The 17,432-nt window shown below is 34.1% G+C and overlaps 1 protein-coding gene across 1 annotated transcript in view; it reads right to left on the reverse strand.

Moving 5' to 3' along the window:
- LOC121322318 (low-density lipoprotein receptor-related protein 1B-like) overlaps positions 1 to 14,167 on the reverse strand; it is a 155,772-nt gene extending 141,605 nt beyond the window's left edge. The window contains exons 1-6 of the mRNA XM_041262116.1: positions 13,903 to 14,167; positions 12,154 to 12,351; positions 10,858 to 11,062; positions 8,644 to 8,808; positions 7,578 to 7,822; positions 180 to 311 (exon numbers count right to left, since the gene is read on the reverse strand). Of these exons, the coding sequence (XP_041118050.1) occupies positions 180 to 311; positions 7,578 to 7,822; positions 8,644 to 8,808; positions 10,858 to 11,062; positions 12,154 to 12,351; positions 13,903 to 14,104 (1,147 nt within the window). The 5' untranslated portion in view covers positions 14,105 to 14,167. The remainder of the gene's footprint in view (positions 1 to 179; positions 312 to 7,577; positions 7,823 to 8,643; positions 8,809 to 10,857; positions 11,063 to 12,153; positions 12,352 to 13,902) is intronic.
- Positions 14,168 to 17,432: the final 3,265 nt, after the last annotated feature.

The following is a 17,432-nucleotide window of genomic DNA, read 5'->3' on the forward strand; positions in this document are numbered from 1 at the left end:
ATACACACTCAGCAGCTGTGCAGCAAGCTGCCCCATGCTGATAAAAAAATGTGTTCTTCAGACACAAGACTTCTAACAAAAGGAAAGAAAATGACATTTGCTATATTCTCAGTTTGTAGGAAAAAAAAATCCATCTATGCTCAGAGTTTGATTTCACTGGTGAAATTTAAGATACTTACCAAAGCAGGTTTTGTTGTTGGAAGACAATTTCATAAGATGAGGGCACGCACATGCAGCGGTTCTGTTGTAATTGATCAGACACAAATGTGAGCAGAGGCCTTTACCATTATTCGCTGCACATGGATTTGAGGCTAAATGAAAACAAGAAAGAGTATTCACAGATGAGGATTACAACAGTAATCCACAGGTCATAGAGCACAGGAAGAAAAACATGTAATTAAAAATTGAGTTCAGTGCATCTAACATGATATCTAAAATGTAGACTACAAATCTTCAAAATACACAAAAAAGTAACATTTCAGTATAGATATACAGCTGAGGTAGTGGGGTGATTCAAGATCCCTGCATATATGATCCCATTTCATTTTTAATGCACATATTAAATGCTCTACTACTTTAATGTAACTATAAAACTGACTGACCCACTTAGACTCTTTCCTTAGATGAACTGCCCAGATCCATGAGCAATTTGCTTAGCCACCTTTCTGGCAAGGACTTAAAGAACTTAATCAAATTAAGATGAAGAAAATGTGATATTTAATATGTGAATGTAAAGCCAGCATTCACAGAGGTAGAGCATGTGCTCAAAATCACAAAAGTTACAAAAGTGTATTCATTTCCACCATTATGTGCTGATTTGCTGCTTCTGAATGATGTTTGCTCTGGTTTCCCACCATAGTTAGTCAGATTGGGATGTGTCCAGACTTCAGATTCAGCAAATCCATAGACTTCAAACTTGCATTTTAGTGATTGGTTGAGGATCTGTCTATTTGGAGAAGTAAAAAGCCAATTTCACACTGCTAAGCCAGTGACCACAGCTGACCCAGCAGTGTATAATGATAGAAACTGTCTACAATAAAACTCAGTTACTCTAGGAGAGGCCCTTGTGTTTGACAGCGTATATAGAAACTCCTAGGAAAGACAATTTTATGTAGATGGTATATGTACTAGTTAGCTATGGGATGACACATTTATCTTCCCTAGTGTAAGGTAAGCCCCATTTCTCATGAGAGCCTCTACAACTCATCGCATATAATTAGTTTCTGATTTCTGAGTTTATATTTTAAAGAATACTCAAAATACAGTAATACATATCTCCACTTTTAGAGTGACACAGGAGAGGATGAATCAGAATGACCCCAACAGTGATAAGATTGCTCAGAGTCCCTACAGATATGTATTCCATGCTTGTTTGATTTAATAGGTATTAACAGTATAATTGTATTTTTGTTTGATTTATTATATATTCAGATTTGCTGTTTGCTCTTTCTGCCTTAATAAAGATAGCATCCAGTTTTTTTGTTTTGTTTTTGTTTTTTTTTTCCCCTGCATCTGTATATTATTAGTGGTAATACATCTAAATCACAATTCATCATTATAGTTATATAGCCTCAGGGATAGTATATTTTGCTTTTTCAGGAAAATAGTCAAGTGGGTAGCCTTTAAAGGCTTTCACAGATAAGGGTTAAAATAGTTGTTACTAAGAGAAAGTGATAGCAGTCTTTTTAAAACTGCATACTGTAAATGCACGCAAATCAGCTGTGCCCAAGGTTTTGAAATAATCTTTCTTAATTCGTATTTGCATTAGAAACATTATCACAGGTTCCCTAATTTCTATAATGAATATCACTCCTTAAAAAAAAAAGGAAAGCCAACGCTGGGACACTTACATTTAGCTCAGTATGTCAATACAATAGGTTTTTGCCAATTTGGTTTCATTGCCCAGTACACTCTCTCAAATACAGCAGCACTTCTCAAGAGAGGCTCTCACATTTAATTCAATTAAATTAAAATATGTTTTAAGGAAATGTAAGAATTTCATTAAAAAGCCAACATAATGTATTAAGAAACACTGGATTCTTTCAGAGGATAAAACCCAAAGTAGCCCTGTCATATTTCAGCTTTTAAAGAATTTATTTGGCATTGAAATAGCCAACATAAATCACAGTAAATGAGAATCTGACGCTTGTCAGTAGTGAGAACACAAGAATCCAGGAGCTAGAGCGCCTGCATGCTAAGTAAAGTGTGATTCTCGTTGTGCACAAAAGTTCTTAAGACAAGCTTTTTTCAAATTAAAATGGTTCCCCGAGGTCTGAGGCAAGTCTCAGAACAAGGTGTTTATTTACAGATGGGGTAACAATAAAACACACTGTGCATTTACAAACCATTCCTGCTTCAGTTTAATAATTTTACAGAAGGGTCAAAAAGACCAGAAGAAAAAGCAAATCTACTTAATTAACCAATTCCACTACATGGAGTATATTTGCAAAGAGTTTACTCCAGCCTTTTGCAAAACTATATAATCAAACAGTAATGTTTGTTTCTCAGTTTAGTGGTCTATTTGTTTTACTGTGTCCTAAACTAGCACGCCCCTTCAATCACACCTGATTTTACTTTTAGAAACCTTAGTATCTCTTCTTTGAATGCAATCTTTTTCCATAGACATTCTCCACTCCATATACATATTTAATCACCTGATTGAAATTCTACTATTATAGAAACCTAACCTCTGAGTTGTGTTTGTTTTGTCACTTGCAACCCTTTTTTTAAAGAATTGGAATACTTGTTTTAAAATCGTAGTGATAGCCTGTTTATTTAGGCATGTCTTATCTCATTGTTATTTAAAATGCAAATTTGACAGTTTGTTGAAAAAAAGAGAAGGAATTCTGGAAAGCGTTATCTAGGTCAAATATAGAACAGGGATTGAGCCTGCAATGTTTTTCCTGTTCCGCATTGCCAATTCTTAGCAACACTCATTCTTATATCCCCACAGTGTCAGTTCTTTTGGACTCTTAGAGCAGAGGCTGCCAAGTTATATTTAAGCTAGTGACACTGTGCTTGAGGTCAAATCAGTTGGGTTTCATTTTCAGGTAAGATATCCAGTAATGCTATATACAGTATGACTCATTCATTACAACATTAGTAACCAGACTATGAAACAATTTCTGCCCAAAGTCAATATTGTAAGAAAATGTGCAAGAAAAAGGGGACTAGTTACATCAGATATCTACAAAACATAAAACTCTAGGTTTGGGCCATATTTAAGAGTCATTTGAAACCTTGGTTATTACTCCCTTAAAAAGAAAGGCCATACTGAGACACATACATGTATCTCAGTAAGATAATACAGTAGGTATGTTACCATGAATAAAAAAAATCTCCATTATATGTGTGTGTGTGTGTGTGTGTGTGTGTATATGTTACATCCAAAGACCAAAAATCGGCCAATACTGTTAATGACCAGCCAATGCTGTCATTGGTCGTTTCTCTTGAGTTCTGACAACAGTGCCCGGTCATTGACGTCAATAGCCACTCAATTTGGGTGATGTTGTTTTCTTAACATAAATGTAGAGTACTTTGAACATTAACAGGCCATTGTCAACAATTCCCAATGAATCTCGGACAATGTGTGTAACTATGCCAATCTGTAGCAAATACCTCATAACGTGGGACAATAAGCTTTCTACCTGCTGTTTCTTGTTTTTAGCAGCAGCAAGCCTTGCCAGGCAACACTATTTTCAATATTTTTTTTTTAAGAAAAACACATGCAGAAAGAAAAAATTGAGCCCACTGTTTGGTTTTCTATTAGGAGTGTATCCCTTTAAAAAAGACATCCTGAGTCATGCTTGTAAAGTTTGTAATCCATTGTAGTTCAGTCAGTATAGATTATGGGAAGATACAAACAAGCTACAAATAACAACCACAAAACTACAATGCAGCTGTGTTATTACTGTGTACGCCTTGCCCTGCTGTTCGATCTTAATCTCTAAACCAAGAATATTATCTCTGAAGAGCCATCCATCTTGATTTGGATGGATGAGAAGCTTTTTTCTTTTTGCATTTTTTTTACCCCAAGTTATTTTTGGATTAAAACTTTTTTTGGGGGGGGGACTGGATATTTTGGGATGTTTAAAGAAAGACTAGTTTATACAGCATTTTTGATTTTTGGGACTATTATTATTATTATTATTATTATTATTATTATTATTATTATTATTATTATTATTATTATTATTATTTCCCAATTGACTCATCTGCTAGTAATCTGTTATTACCATTTTACTGGTTTTGTGTTTCAAAGCATATACATGTTTTTGTTCGTTTTGTTTTCTCGTTCTTTTTATTCAGAGCATTGGCAAATATTGTGTAAATAAATCTTGTGAGCTTGATACATTTTCCCATTTCATATTTGCTATTAAGCAGTTCTTCTATTTTCAGTGAGGTGTATCTCTTTGTTCTTCTCTTATTTAGAAATAATAGTTGAGAATTATTTAATTTACATTTTATTTAAAATGCTGTATACATTGTTGTTATTTTAAATCTGTATAGTTGGTTATTTTAAATATTGAATACATTTTGTGGAATAAAGCAACAAAGTACACTATTTTTTTTTAAATAAACAGAGATTTAAATATCTAATTAGTTGGCTGTTTTTTCTTCTGGAGAACATTCCCTATCCAATATTTGTTAAATGTGTCTACCTCAAAATTTAACCACAATTATACACATTTGTTTAATTCAGAATACATTAAAAAGGGATTCATTATATGCTGTCCACATTCTAGATGTATTTACTTGCCAAGTAAGTGGTTTGCATTATGACAACAATGCTGGTTTGCTTTTAATTAAGCAGCTCAGTAGCAAATCTAGTTTGACAACAGGCCACTGTCTGCATGAACTACAATTTTCCCAAAGTCTATGACCTTCAAGATTTATTAAGGTATATATATATATATATATATATATATATATATATATATATATATATATATATATATATATATATATATATATATATATATATCAAATAATTATATTATGATCAAATGATCAATAACATCACAGCATAAATATAAAACATGTCTAAGGACATGGAACACAAGGATGTGTGCAGTGAACCAATGAAATAGACTCCTTTGGTCACACAGCAGTTTGTATTCAACAGACAAGAGCAAATGTATTACATGGCAAACAACTATCAAAAGAATGTCTTACTGGCTCTTGTGACAGGCATAGTGTGCTGAAGCTGGGGGAAAACATAGGCTTAATTGTGTTTTGACTTTTGTTTGATTTAGTCTTCTATAGAGAAGCACTGTGTCATTTAGCTAACAAAGTATACTACCATCCCATATTTCTAAAAAAAAAAAAAAGCAGGTCAGAAACCGTTCAGATGTTCTTGTCTTAAGTTCATTTGTGAGTAAGGGAAATGTTACCTTAAACTGTACTTTAATATTACTATATGGTATTGCTAAACTCATCTGAACTAAAGATAATGTAATTCATCTTCCCTGTTCTAATAGACAGTGTCCATTAAAGGCTTTTAGTATAATGTAATGCTTTACATTAAACCCCCTTGATAAAGTTATCAGTATAATTAAACTTTGTAAGTTGCCAAAATAAAGTCATTAAGGTCTACAGCATTGTAGTATTATGTAAACAGAGATATTAGGTTTAACAGCTGGTAGCTTAAAGCTCTGAGGAATACCTACTTGGATCACAATCAATAGGTGTTATGAATATTTCTTTTTGGCACTCTGACATATATTTATGCATAACTCATGCCAAAATGCAGTACGGCAATAAAGGTTAATAAAAAGAAATATGTTCTGTTTCTGAGTAAAGTCATTTCAAGAAATAGCATCACTGAAAAGCACCTTATTCTGTGAAAAGACAGACCAAAACCCATATCTGTTTAAAGTATCTACTGTATGTGAAAAATAATGTTACAATCAGAAGATAATGTATTTAGGATGTATTGATTTATTTATTTTATTGTATACACCATCTGGTGTTTCATATTGGACCATTATTATAGAACTGGTGAATCCATTTTGATTGCATTTACCACCTATTTTTAGGGATAACCAGGGATAGATTGTTGATGCAATCCAGGGGGGTTCCCGTTGCAGTGAAATGCTCTAAAAAATCAATCTGTGGTTTATCCAATTGCATATAAACTGGTTAAATCGATGTGCATATAATTACATTCAAGGTAAACAGTATAGTTTCACTGTTAAACACAAAATGTTACCAGACAATGGGTAGCACTGTAGCTTAAACATTAGATAGGGCAATATTTTACAACCTGTTACTTTGCTTCCAGTCTTGATTTTAGCACCAGGCCCCTACAGACATATACTTATATCCTTGCTGAATTTGTCTATTAGTCTACATATTGGTACATCTTCATATGTTCATGATCAAAGACACCCTTTAGTTCAATCAAAAGAATGTTCTTGAAACAGGACAGAAACGATAAAGGTTTACCCTAGTACAAGTTTCAGCAAAAGCATGACAACTAGTTAGTTTCAATCATGGTGGGTAAGACAGCAGACCTGACAAACTGTAATAGAGGAATAACAGTAGGCACTTGGTTGGTAGTTGATTCACTTCCCACAATTGTGCAGAATACTGAAGCTTTGCTTGCGACAGTCTCAACAGTGATGTCTCTGTAGTGTTTTCTAAAGAACTGGCAATGTCCACCTCCTAACTCCCCATGGTGACAATATATATCCTTCTTTATTATAAAATTATTATTTTGTTGTCTTTTTTTATCAATAAGCAGTTATTCTAACAGTTTTGGGCTGGCAACAGTTTAAGTAGGACATGTTCACGAATGTCTTTTTGTTCTTTTATGCACTTTAAAGAAAAACTCAGAACAACACGTTGCTCCTGTTTTTCACAAAAAGCAAGTTCTTGATTTTAAATTCCCCAAACTAGACTGCCAATTTCTCTAATTCCTATAATGGAGGTGTTAGCTTCTAAAGGGTGAAAGCAGTTCAGCCCCCATGCCACTCCAATCCTTGGCCTCACTATCTGGCATTAACTTCAAAGTGACCCTCTGGAGACCTAGTGCTATTAGAACGTATATTAGAGATGATTCCGGAACTATTTTTTTAAACAACCAATCAGGTATAAGGTATCTAACAAAGACATTTGTTATATACATTAGATTTGACTGGTAGTTACAAAAATAGTGTGCCACAGCTCCGGGCTGCTGTTAGGCCACAGACGTGTGCTGTGCTGACACTTACTATTTATACCGTGGAGGACAGTGTCTGCTCCAAAGGAAAAATATATTACTACAGCAGAACCCTTCAACTGCCAGACGAATACTGGGAATGCACTGCCCAGTCGGGACTGTCGGAAAGAGCCGGTGTCGCTGGACGGATGCCGGGACTCCGGGAACACCAGAAATAGGTCAGTTTAGGGAATTTTAATCCAGTATAGTGAGGGTGTGTGTACTGTATTCACTGTAAATTTGTTAGGAAGTGAGAAATATGCATTAAAGTTTACCCAATGGTAGCAGCACTCAAACACAACAATTCTATAGATTGAGTTACTCAACATCATATATCCATTAACTTGTCCTATGGAGCCACTGCAAAGTGAATTACCTTGAGGCTGTCTGCTGGGATGGTAGATCTGTAAATCAAAAGGCTGGGCGCTGGTTTTCTGTATCACTGTCACATTACGCCCAGTCCACTTGTTAGCTTTTGCCAGGGTGTTTGTCCTCCAATCTGTCCAGTACACGTAGCCTCCAAAGAGGGAAACAGCAAAAGGGTGGGAAAGGTACTCATGGCCTCGCAGAATCTCGATTCTACCTGTGCCATCGTACAAGGCTGAATAAATAGCATCAGATCTACAGGATGAAAAACCTCAATATCAGACAGCATTTAAAACTGCTTTGCTGTAGGGCACTGGTGTGTAGCAATGAAAAATGCCATACTAAACATTCAATGCATTAATGCATTACTTTGTCATTTACTGTTGCCAGACACCAAAACATGTTCCAAGTAAAAAAAAATTAAAAATAACACATACTTTTGTGTTTGTTGTTTTTTTTTTTAATTCGTTAAAAAAAGGAGAAAAAAAGCTGACCAGAGTATTTATATCCATAAAATGTATTTCTAGATTTCATTTTAATTAATATATTACATTAGTTGAATAGTTCTGAACACAGTAGTGCAAAAATCTTTTAGCTTCACAAATAGATGTGTGTTATCCTTCATAGAAGGCTTATTTAGGTTAATTGACCCATGGTTTATGTTATCTTTTTGCATTATATTTTGCATTATAGCTGCTGAAACCTCTTTTCTGCAAATATAATACATTTGAGCTAATTAATGCATGTTTCATATTGACGTGGCATGTCATTTTGTTACATTGAATATACATGCATTTATCTATCTGTATATCTATCTGTCTGTCTATCTGGAGCATATCTAGCTCAGTTCCTATTTGTGTCGTATATACTTACATACAGGACGTATTGGAACTTCTAACAGTTTTTATTGTGAGCATGTCTACATTCCTTTTCTATCTGTAAACACTACATCCCATTTTCTCAGTCTAACCACATATATTTTTGAATGTCTGGGATTCAATGGAAATATTTGTCTAATGCCACCTGCACCAATTTCATTTTATGCCTGTAGTTTTTAATACGTTTGCATAACATACCTGGCATCTGTCCATACAATCCTGCTTTCCAGGTGGTCTACAGTAAGTCCATTAGGCCATGCCCCAATTTCCATGTCTTTAAAAATAACATGCCGTCCTACACCACTCATAGAGGCAGCCTCAATGCGAGGAAATGTTGCATCCCAGTCTGTCCAGAAGAGAATTCTAAGAAAAAATGCATCTAACATTGAAAAATAGTCTAGCAAAGGGCAAAATCAGTTTCAAAAGGACTAACTAAAGCACTAGTTACATATTGTCCCTTAAGAAAAAAAAAAAACTGGATTAGGGATGAAACGATAGTACATTTCCACAATAATAGTTGCGAGCCCACTCTTTCACGATACACAGATTATCACGATAGTTGCGGTTATTTTTCAATTACTTTTTTTAACTGAATAAAAAGAAAAAAATAACTTGTTATGTCTTTTTTCACTGTGGAATATGGTCTGCAACACAGGAAGCTACAGACTTTAAAAAAGATTCTAGCAAGAACGAAAAATATTACTAGCACAGGTGGAAGAAAAATAATCTTAGTGAAATTGTCTTTATATTACCATTATTAATAGTTGCAAAACATGACACCTTTATTTAAGTCTCAAAATGGGACTTCAAGCTTTATTCCTCCTCCTGCTTTATTTACACAGTTGATTTATTTATTTAAATGTACTTAATTACATAATTTCAAAATATGAAGCATCTGTACTTCTTTCGATACATTTAAAGTACTTGCTTTACACACATACTGTTAACTATTCTCAATTCTTTTTCAAATAGTCTGCAAAATAAATACATTATTTTGTACTATACAACCTGTAAGTATGGAATAGAGCAGTATGGGCATCATGTTCTTTATGCATATTCCTTTTTTTATTCCATTTTTTGTCGTTATTTCATTTATAATTTAATAAAATTTCAATACCATTATCAACTTTAAACAAGGTGGCACGTTTTTTTTTTTTTTTGTACAGTGAATAAACGAGGAGCGTACTTACAAAGAATTTTCAAAACTGATTCGCTGGTAGGATGGGACCAGCAAATCAGATGCTAGTTAACACGAGCAGGTGAAGAAGAGCATGCCTACTGCTTGTCTGTGGCAAAAATACTGTAGCAAGGCAGGGTGTTCGACGCAGTTTCGTTGATAAATTTAAAAAGCGTTGTTAACTATGCAAGTTACAAAAATGTAATTATTGAATCGATTATCCAGTATTTATATCCATGTATATAATGAGGAATGGAATCAATCGAAAAATAGATTTTTTATTTAATCGTAGCAGCCCTAGTACACACTGATGATTTTATCCTTATTTGGAGAGAAAAAAAAAACATCTGTTCTGCTTCCAGCCACGTTGAGTATGTGACTATCGTTTTCTATGATTATTGAATAATTAAAAAATGTTAATGATACGATTACCACGAATATTTGAATGTCCAAATGTCTACTGCAATGGTTTAATGAGGGATTAAAAGAGGAAGTTAGTCTGAATGTATCCTATTCTCAGTTACACATAATATCCCTGGTTTGTGAACTTTCACCCTATTCTTGGTCCCTGAACAAAACTGCACACTGTATAATGTAATTGTGTTTTTGTCTCAGTAAAATGATTATTCTTCAATCTGTCCCTGGAATTTGGTGCAACTTAAATCAAGTCAAAAGGGCAACAACCGACTCCCTCCAAGTGAACCACACTCGGAAGATGTATTTCCAAAATGTAGAAAAGTACCAAGTATTATGACGCCATAAGGACATCACAATTCTAAAAAAAGAAAACTTTCTGGGTGCCAAAACATAGTAAAAACTGAAGTGTTTTCACTATCTTTAATATAACAAAATAAAACTCCTGAAGAAAAATACACTTTAAAACAATACACTCTAGGCATTCAAATATCCATGCATTAATAACTCCAATATTGTGTCTTAGTATTTTCTGTGAGGTTGGGTGTATATAACAGCCTGTTTGCACCTGACATCAACTACTATTAAACTCACATTCTTTTCATACTAAATTAATCTATTAATCTGTTTTGAATCCACAGACATTTCCTTTAATAATCAAGTCCACTCTTTCCAGCACATTTAACTTTCTTAAATCTCAAGAACTGTGATGTTATCTCTGACGGACTGAGGGTCAACTAATTAAGTGTAATTGGGCAAAGTATCTGTGCATTGGTAGGCTGAGTACAATATCTAAGTGATGCAGAAGTTTAAAAACAAACCCGTGTTGAGGATCCAATGCTAATGCTCTTGGGTGCTCCATGGCACCAGCAATTAATGTTGTTCTCATTGTTCCATCCAATTTAGCTACTTCAATTTGGTCCAAATTGCTATCAATCCAGTAGAAATTTCCTGCAATCCAGTCCACCGCTAAACCCTCAGGAGTTGCCAAGCCATGCTGAACAACAACTTCTATTCCAGTAACACCTGCAAAAACATAAGTACATATATACATGGGAAAAACATAAAAACACACATTTCACATCAACAAACTTTTTTCAACTTTTTTTAAAAACTGAATGCTAAACATTTTCAACTGATCCTCAAGGCATCCCTTCACCCTCAGTTATTTTCTTGACAATCCCAAACATTTTGCAAAAAAAAAAAAAAAAAAATACAAACTACAGAGAATAAGCATTGCTTCCCTCAGCATGCTATTAAACATTAAAGGCTTCAGATTTTACAGAATCACTATGTTTGCAATTATCCATGGTGGCTGAAGGCTTTCAACAAGATCTAAAATATTAACAAAAGAAAAGTAAGGAAGCTATAAAAGGAATCTATCCCATATTTACTAGGGAAGAGAAGATAGGGGCTGTCACAAGCCATCATGAAATTATATGCATCCTAATATGAAATCTGAAAACAAATCACCAACTAGAATCTGAAATCAGAATTATCAGAACTATCTGAGTGAGATAATATAATGCATCAGATACTGTAGAACTAGGTAGCACTCTCAGCTTTATATATAACTGTGTTATTACTCAAACAGACATTGTTTGTAATACAACCCAATAAAGCTTTATAAATACATATTTTGTAAAAAAAAAAAAAAAAAAGAAACACTAAGAAAATATACAGACTTTCAGCATTCCATTGGTATTTTTTTTCTTAAATCTACAAAGATCTCATTGTGTAAACCAGCTCTGTGACTGACCAAGGCCTGTAACAGCCTTACATCTCTAGATTATCAGACTGTTACATAAACTACTTTATAAGACATTCGGAAGCCTCTTGTGGGCATGCAGCACAGATAAATGATTTTGAGATTTGAAAACATTGATATGTGCAAGTGCAATGGAACTTGTAGGGCACAATAGTTCCATTCTACTATTCTATTGTGTTACTGCGAATAAAAACAAAGCAACCCCCAAGTAAAACCATGCGATTTTATTTCTATTTCTACCTTCCTACATCAGTAATGACTGCTAATAATTGTCAGTTATATTGTATGAGCTGTGAAGCCGCTTCTAAAAACCTTTGTTTCACTGTCAAAAAATAATCCAAATACATACCTCCAGCATCTGCAAGCTTGCCTCTGTAAATTTTGTCTTCAACTACATCAGTCCAGTAAAGTAAGCTCTGGTTAAAATGAAAGTCAAGAGCTATCGTGTTTCTTAAACCTGGAACTAACAAGCTGTAGTCTCGTTTGTGAAGATCTATCCTTCTGATCTCATGCCGGATGGAAAAAATAATGAAAGCCTCAAAAGGATCTGGGAGAGGTGAGAGAAATAATTCATAACTGATATTTCAATTAAAAATAATTTGCTACACTCCAATCAACTTTATTATCTTAGTTACTAAACCCTGGAGACAAGGCCCAGCCTGAACAGTCACTGACATGGCTTGCCAAACATCTGAGCAGTGGAGGTCAGTAGGAGGTACTATATAATATATATATATATATATATATTATATTCTTATCAATACAATAGATAGATATATATATAATATAATCTGTCAAAATGTATATAGTATATGGTAACCATTGAATGTACTACTAATATTCCAATACAATTAGACAGTTTCCATTATTCTAACTCTATCAAAATATAATTCAAACACATTACAATATTCCAATATTATAGGTATTTTTAAGTGTTTTAAAAGACTTAACAGTGCTAACAGGAAAAGAAAAATGAAGAAAAGTCTCCATTACTTAGCTCAGGGAAGTCAGTCTGCATAGTATGAGATGAGATTTCCTGTACCATAGCTGTTATGTCCTGAACTTGACAGAATGCAACTAGATAGCATTTTAGCTGCTATAATGTTAAGCTGCTGAGCATTCGTCTAAATTGGATTACTACATTGTTTTTTCTATTGTCTTCTTGAAGAGGATTTAACAGTCACAGTGACAATTTATGTACATATCGGTATTAGACCCAGTTGTAAAATTACAAACAACTGTATAATTTAAATTCTACTGAATATTTAACCCAGAAATGATGCAACAGCCATATTGTTAATTTCTTTGGCTAGTAATGCATGGTCCCCCATGGTAAATACAGCATTTTCGTATGTTAGATTGCACGAAGTCCTAGAATAGAGACTGAACCGGTTTTAGCATAACTTCATGAATTTTCAATAGTACATCACACTTTAAAGTAAGTGACTGTTTGTGTTAAGATTTAATGTGAATAAATATTAAATGTAAGTGATGTTAGTTCATAAGTAATTGCATTTTAAATGTAAACACTGGCTATAAATGTTTACCAGCTTAGTTCTTCTCTGGACAATCAGCAGCATTCTGTCTATAAAAAGCATCTCACAATTCCCCAACAGTTAAAAAAAAAAAAAAAAAAAACTATACACAACCTTGGTCTTGATAATACTATTAATAAAGGATATTAATATAATAATAACACAAAAAAAAAACACAATTTAAACATCAGTATGCACTGCACTTTTTTCTTTCGTGTTTATTACCAACTTGTATTCAGACCCATATCTATTACACAATATTCTAATTATTTTAAGGCTGTGCATTTCATATGTAAACATGTGCTTCCTCTATCTGTGTGTCCCCTACTGACAAACAGTGCTACAGTCCCTGCTGTGCTGTGAAAACAGCTGAGGTAGACATCAGTACTTTAATTATCACCTTTGTTGTCACTGTTTATAAATTTGCTTACTAGACTCCTTCGCTAGTCCCTTTGAGAACTTCTGTACTCAAGGCAAAGACAAAAGTAACCAACTCTTACCAGCATTCTATAAGCAAATACAAAAAAGAAAATACAAGCAGGGCTACACATTGTAACATTTACCAGTGCTGTGGCAGTTCTCTCCGTCAGGACTAAGTCTCCACCCATGATAGCATGAACACTTGACAGTGGTTTTGTACTGCTCACACACTTGACTGCACTTGAGGTGTCTGGAACAGTAATCCACCGTTTCACAGGTTTTGTTGTCTGAGTTCAGATGAAGTCCCGCAGGGCATGAACAAACAATTCCTCTTCCAGGAGCCATGGCACACTGATGACTGCAACCTCCATTATCTAGGGAACATTCATCTGGGGATAGAAAGAAGAGTAAAAGACACACTGAGACCCTTAAATAACTTTATACAAAATAACCTTTCACGGAAAAAAAAAAAAAAAAAAAAAAAAAAAAAAAAACTGACAACCTGTGCTGTTCAACAAAAGATAAAAGATTTGTTAAAATTTCTTTAGTTTTTCATGACCTAGAGACACAAAAAATGTATTTTGAGGTTGTAGAATACACTTAATGCAGCAATTTCCTGTTAGAAATTGAAGCAGGGGTCATCACTGCTTTAAAGGTTTTGCAGCTTTTTTGGAAGCTTGTTTTGGTTCGCAGATACTAGTCATACTTATTTAAGAAAATAAAACCCACTTTATTTTGGAATCCTAGGGTCAGTGGGTATTTACTACAGTACTACTATGGCTTCATAAAACAGCTATAAAAACAGAAAGCACCTTTAAATTCATGTTCTGTTGCTGCTATTCATCATGCAAACAAATGTACAGTGGGGTGCAATTAGAATGTCTCACAGGAAACATTACAATTATAACATTTGCAAAAAATGGAAAACGTAAGACAATATCTCATCCCTCTATACTCAATACTCATGGAAATATTTTCTATATAATTTGTGGATTGGTTTCAATGCCCTTTATTTGACATTATGAGGATTTTCAGGTACTGTTGTCAGCACATTGAGGTCTTTATCTTTTATACAGTACAAACTGAGGCTCTTTTAAATGTTTCCTGTGCTATTTTTCAATGTCCAACAGTCCTAATGTGTTAAAAGTTATTACTATTGTACAGTTGATATGTATATGTTCCAATTACAAAAGGTTACACTTACAATCTATATGTATGAATACATTAGGTGAAGATTGTGTGTTGAATTTTATTTCATCCCAAAAGCGATAGCATGACCAAGAAATTAAGTGAGGTAAAACGTAAAGTTCTTATGTAAACTATCATCACCAATAGTCATACAATTGTATCTTTAATTCCACATCTTCATGTGTGCTCTCAAGAACATAAACAGTACTGGCACTAAAGTCTACTTGAGCTTCCTCCTTTAATCCCATTAACAGAGGAGATCCTTCCATTTTGAGATTCAGAAACATTGCCATTCACATTTACATTCAGATACCACACAAGTATAAAAAGTCACTTAGCCCTTGTTCTAGAATCCAATTATTCAAATATTCTTAAAAAAAACAAAGAGATCAGCAGGAAAGAATACGAAGATATCAAATGTAAATACAGTATTTCATAGTTTCCTGAGCAGAATATAGTTCCCCTCATTTCTCAATCTCACAAGCCAGGGGCTTACAGTTGAGAGTAGTATTGGTGTACTGCCTGAATTAATCAATGCTCTGAGGTCTCTCAGCCAGTGGTCTAATTGGCTATAAACTGGCTTAGGGGAAGCAGAGTGTTTCCAATGATAATGTACACTATTTTATCTTACCAGGGGTATGTGGTCCCTAGTGTGGTTCTGCAAATGCTCTCTGAAATTAACTTTAATGTTTGCCTACCCACATGTATAGATTATGCTCACTGAAATCCCAATGAGACTTTTTATATGTCTTATTGAAGTCTATCATATCGCTACAATACAGGGAGCTCTTTCCATGCCCCGATTATACATGAAAACAAGTCTGATAAAACATGTTTATAACATTGACATAGCAAAAGTAATAAACAACTTTGCTCACAAGGAGAAATATTAAAATCAAGGTGAAATGTACAGTTAAATCCCACAATAGTAAGTCCTTACGTCGAGATATATTGGCTTCTCACTGCATGCAAAAGCTTAATGCAGTTAAGTTAATTTCCTTACAGGCAAGATAAAAATGGAAAAAATAATTGCACCTTTTAACACCCACTGTGTATAATTTAGCAAGGATCTGATAAGGGACACAGGCTAATAAAATGTATTTACAAGCTAAGAAACATTATCTAGGCTTGTTTTGACTGGCGTTATCTGTTGAGAGATTTAAATGATGTCCTAGACTAGCTCATTTCATTGCCTTTGGATATAGGTGTGTGTGCTATGCTCTGTGTATCTCCTAAGACCACATTTCCCTTTTAAACATCCAGATTTGTTGGGGTTACTTCACAATTCTGGATACCACAGTATTTGGATATTTCACTAAATTTCAAAGACATTTTCCCCCTACATTATTAATGATATATACTTATTTTTGTAACATTTATAATTATTTCTGAAAGGTAAATCATTTGAAAGAATGAGATTTCTGGCAAGGTCTTAGAGTGAGTGAGTATCTGTACCACGCTAGAAGCATGAGTTTCAGAAGCCAGGTGAGGAGCTCCATTAGGGGCTGGTAGTTAATCTCCTAAGCAGCTGAAAATAATCAGTACTCAGGAGAGGCAGAAAGTCAGAACTTTACCACAGTCCTACCCCCCCGAACAGTCAGAAATATGTAAAACATTGGCCATGAATGAAGTGCCTGAAACAAAAAAAAGGTTATGTATTGGTTTTGATGCTTTTTTCTTTCTTTCTTTTTTTTGATAAAATAAAACACATTTTACAAAATACAACACACTATCATATTTATTTTACCTGAACATGATGATAATTCATCACGACCCTCCAAACCTGGGCACACCAGTACTTTTAGCTTTAATTAGTCATTGATTTTGCAAATGTCTAAGATGAAATCCACACATTTATGCAGTACTCATTATCACAAGATTGAATTAATTACACAAGTATTTTGTATAAAAGGAGTTTAATGTTTAAAAATTATAACTTGATGGTCATTAATTGGTGGAGGAGTTCAGTTCTAGTTTAGGTCAAAGAAAACAATGAGCATAGACTGTAATGAATACCACACAATCAAGACTGATTAAGCCACGCTCATAATATTCATCACAAACACTTGATTATCCTGCATGGACTAATTTCTATTTTATTTGTGACCTTAAATGCAATGATGAGATAATATCAATCTTGAAAGCCTTCATACTTAAGATTAAAGATTACAGAAGATTAAGGAGATGTCAGGGATTTATCAGCAAGGTTGCTACATAAGTATGAAAGCCCAGATCATTTGGAATTTCAATATCTTGACCATCTCCAAGCGTTCTTATTTAGTACTTTATTTAAATAAGAACGTTTGGAGATGGTCAAGATATTGAAATTCCAAATTATCTGGGCTTTCGTACTTATGTAGTCCTCTGGTGAGGTCTATCAAGTAAGGACAATTGGTTTATTTTCCATTATCTGCCAAGTGACAATGTACATCGTGTAACTATAGGTGTATACATACATAGCAGCTATGTAAATACACAAACACAG

This window comes from Polyodon spathula, chromosome 10 (genome assembly GCF_017654505.1).
Source record: "Polyodon spathula isolate WHYD16114869_AA chromosome 10, ASM1765450v1, whole genome shotgun sequence".
NCBI classification, from domain to species: domain Eukaryota; kingdom Metazoa; phylum Chordata; class Actinopteri; order Acipenseriformes; family Polyodontidae; genus Polyodon; species Polyodon spathula.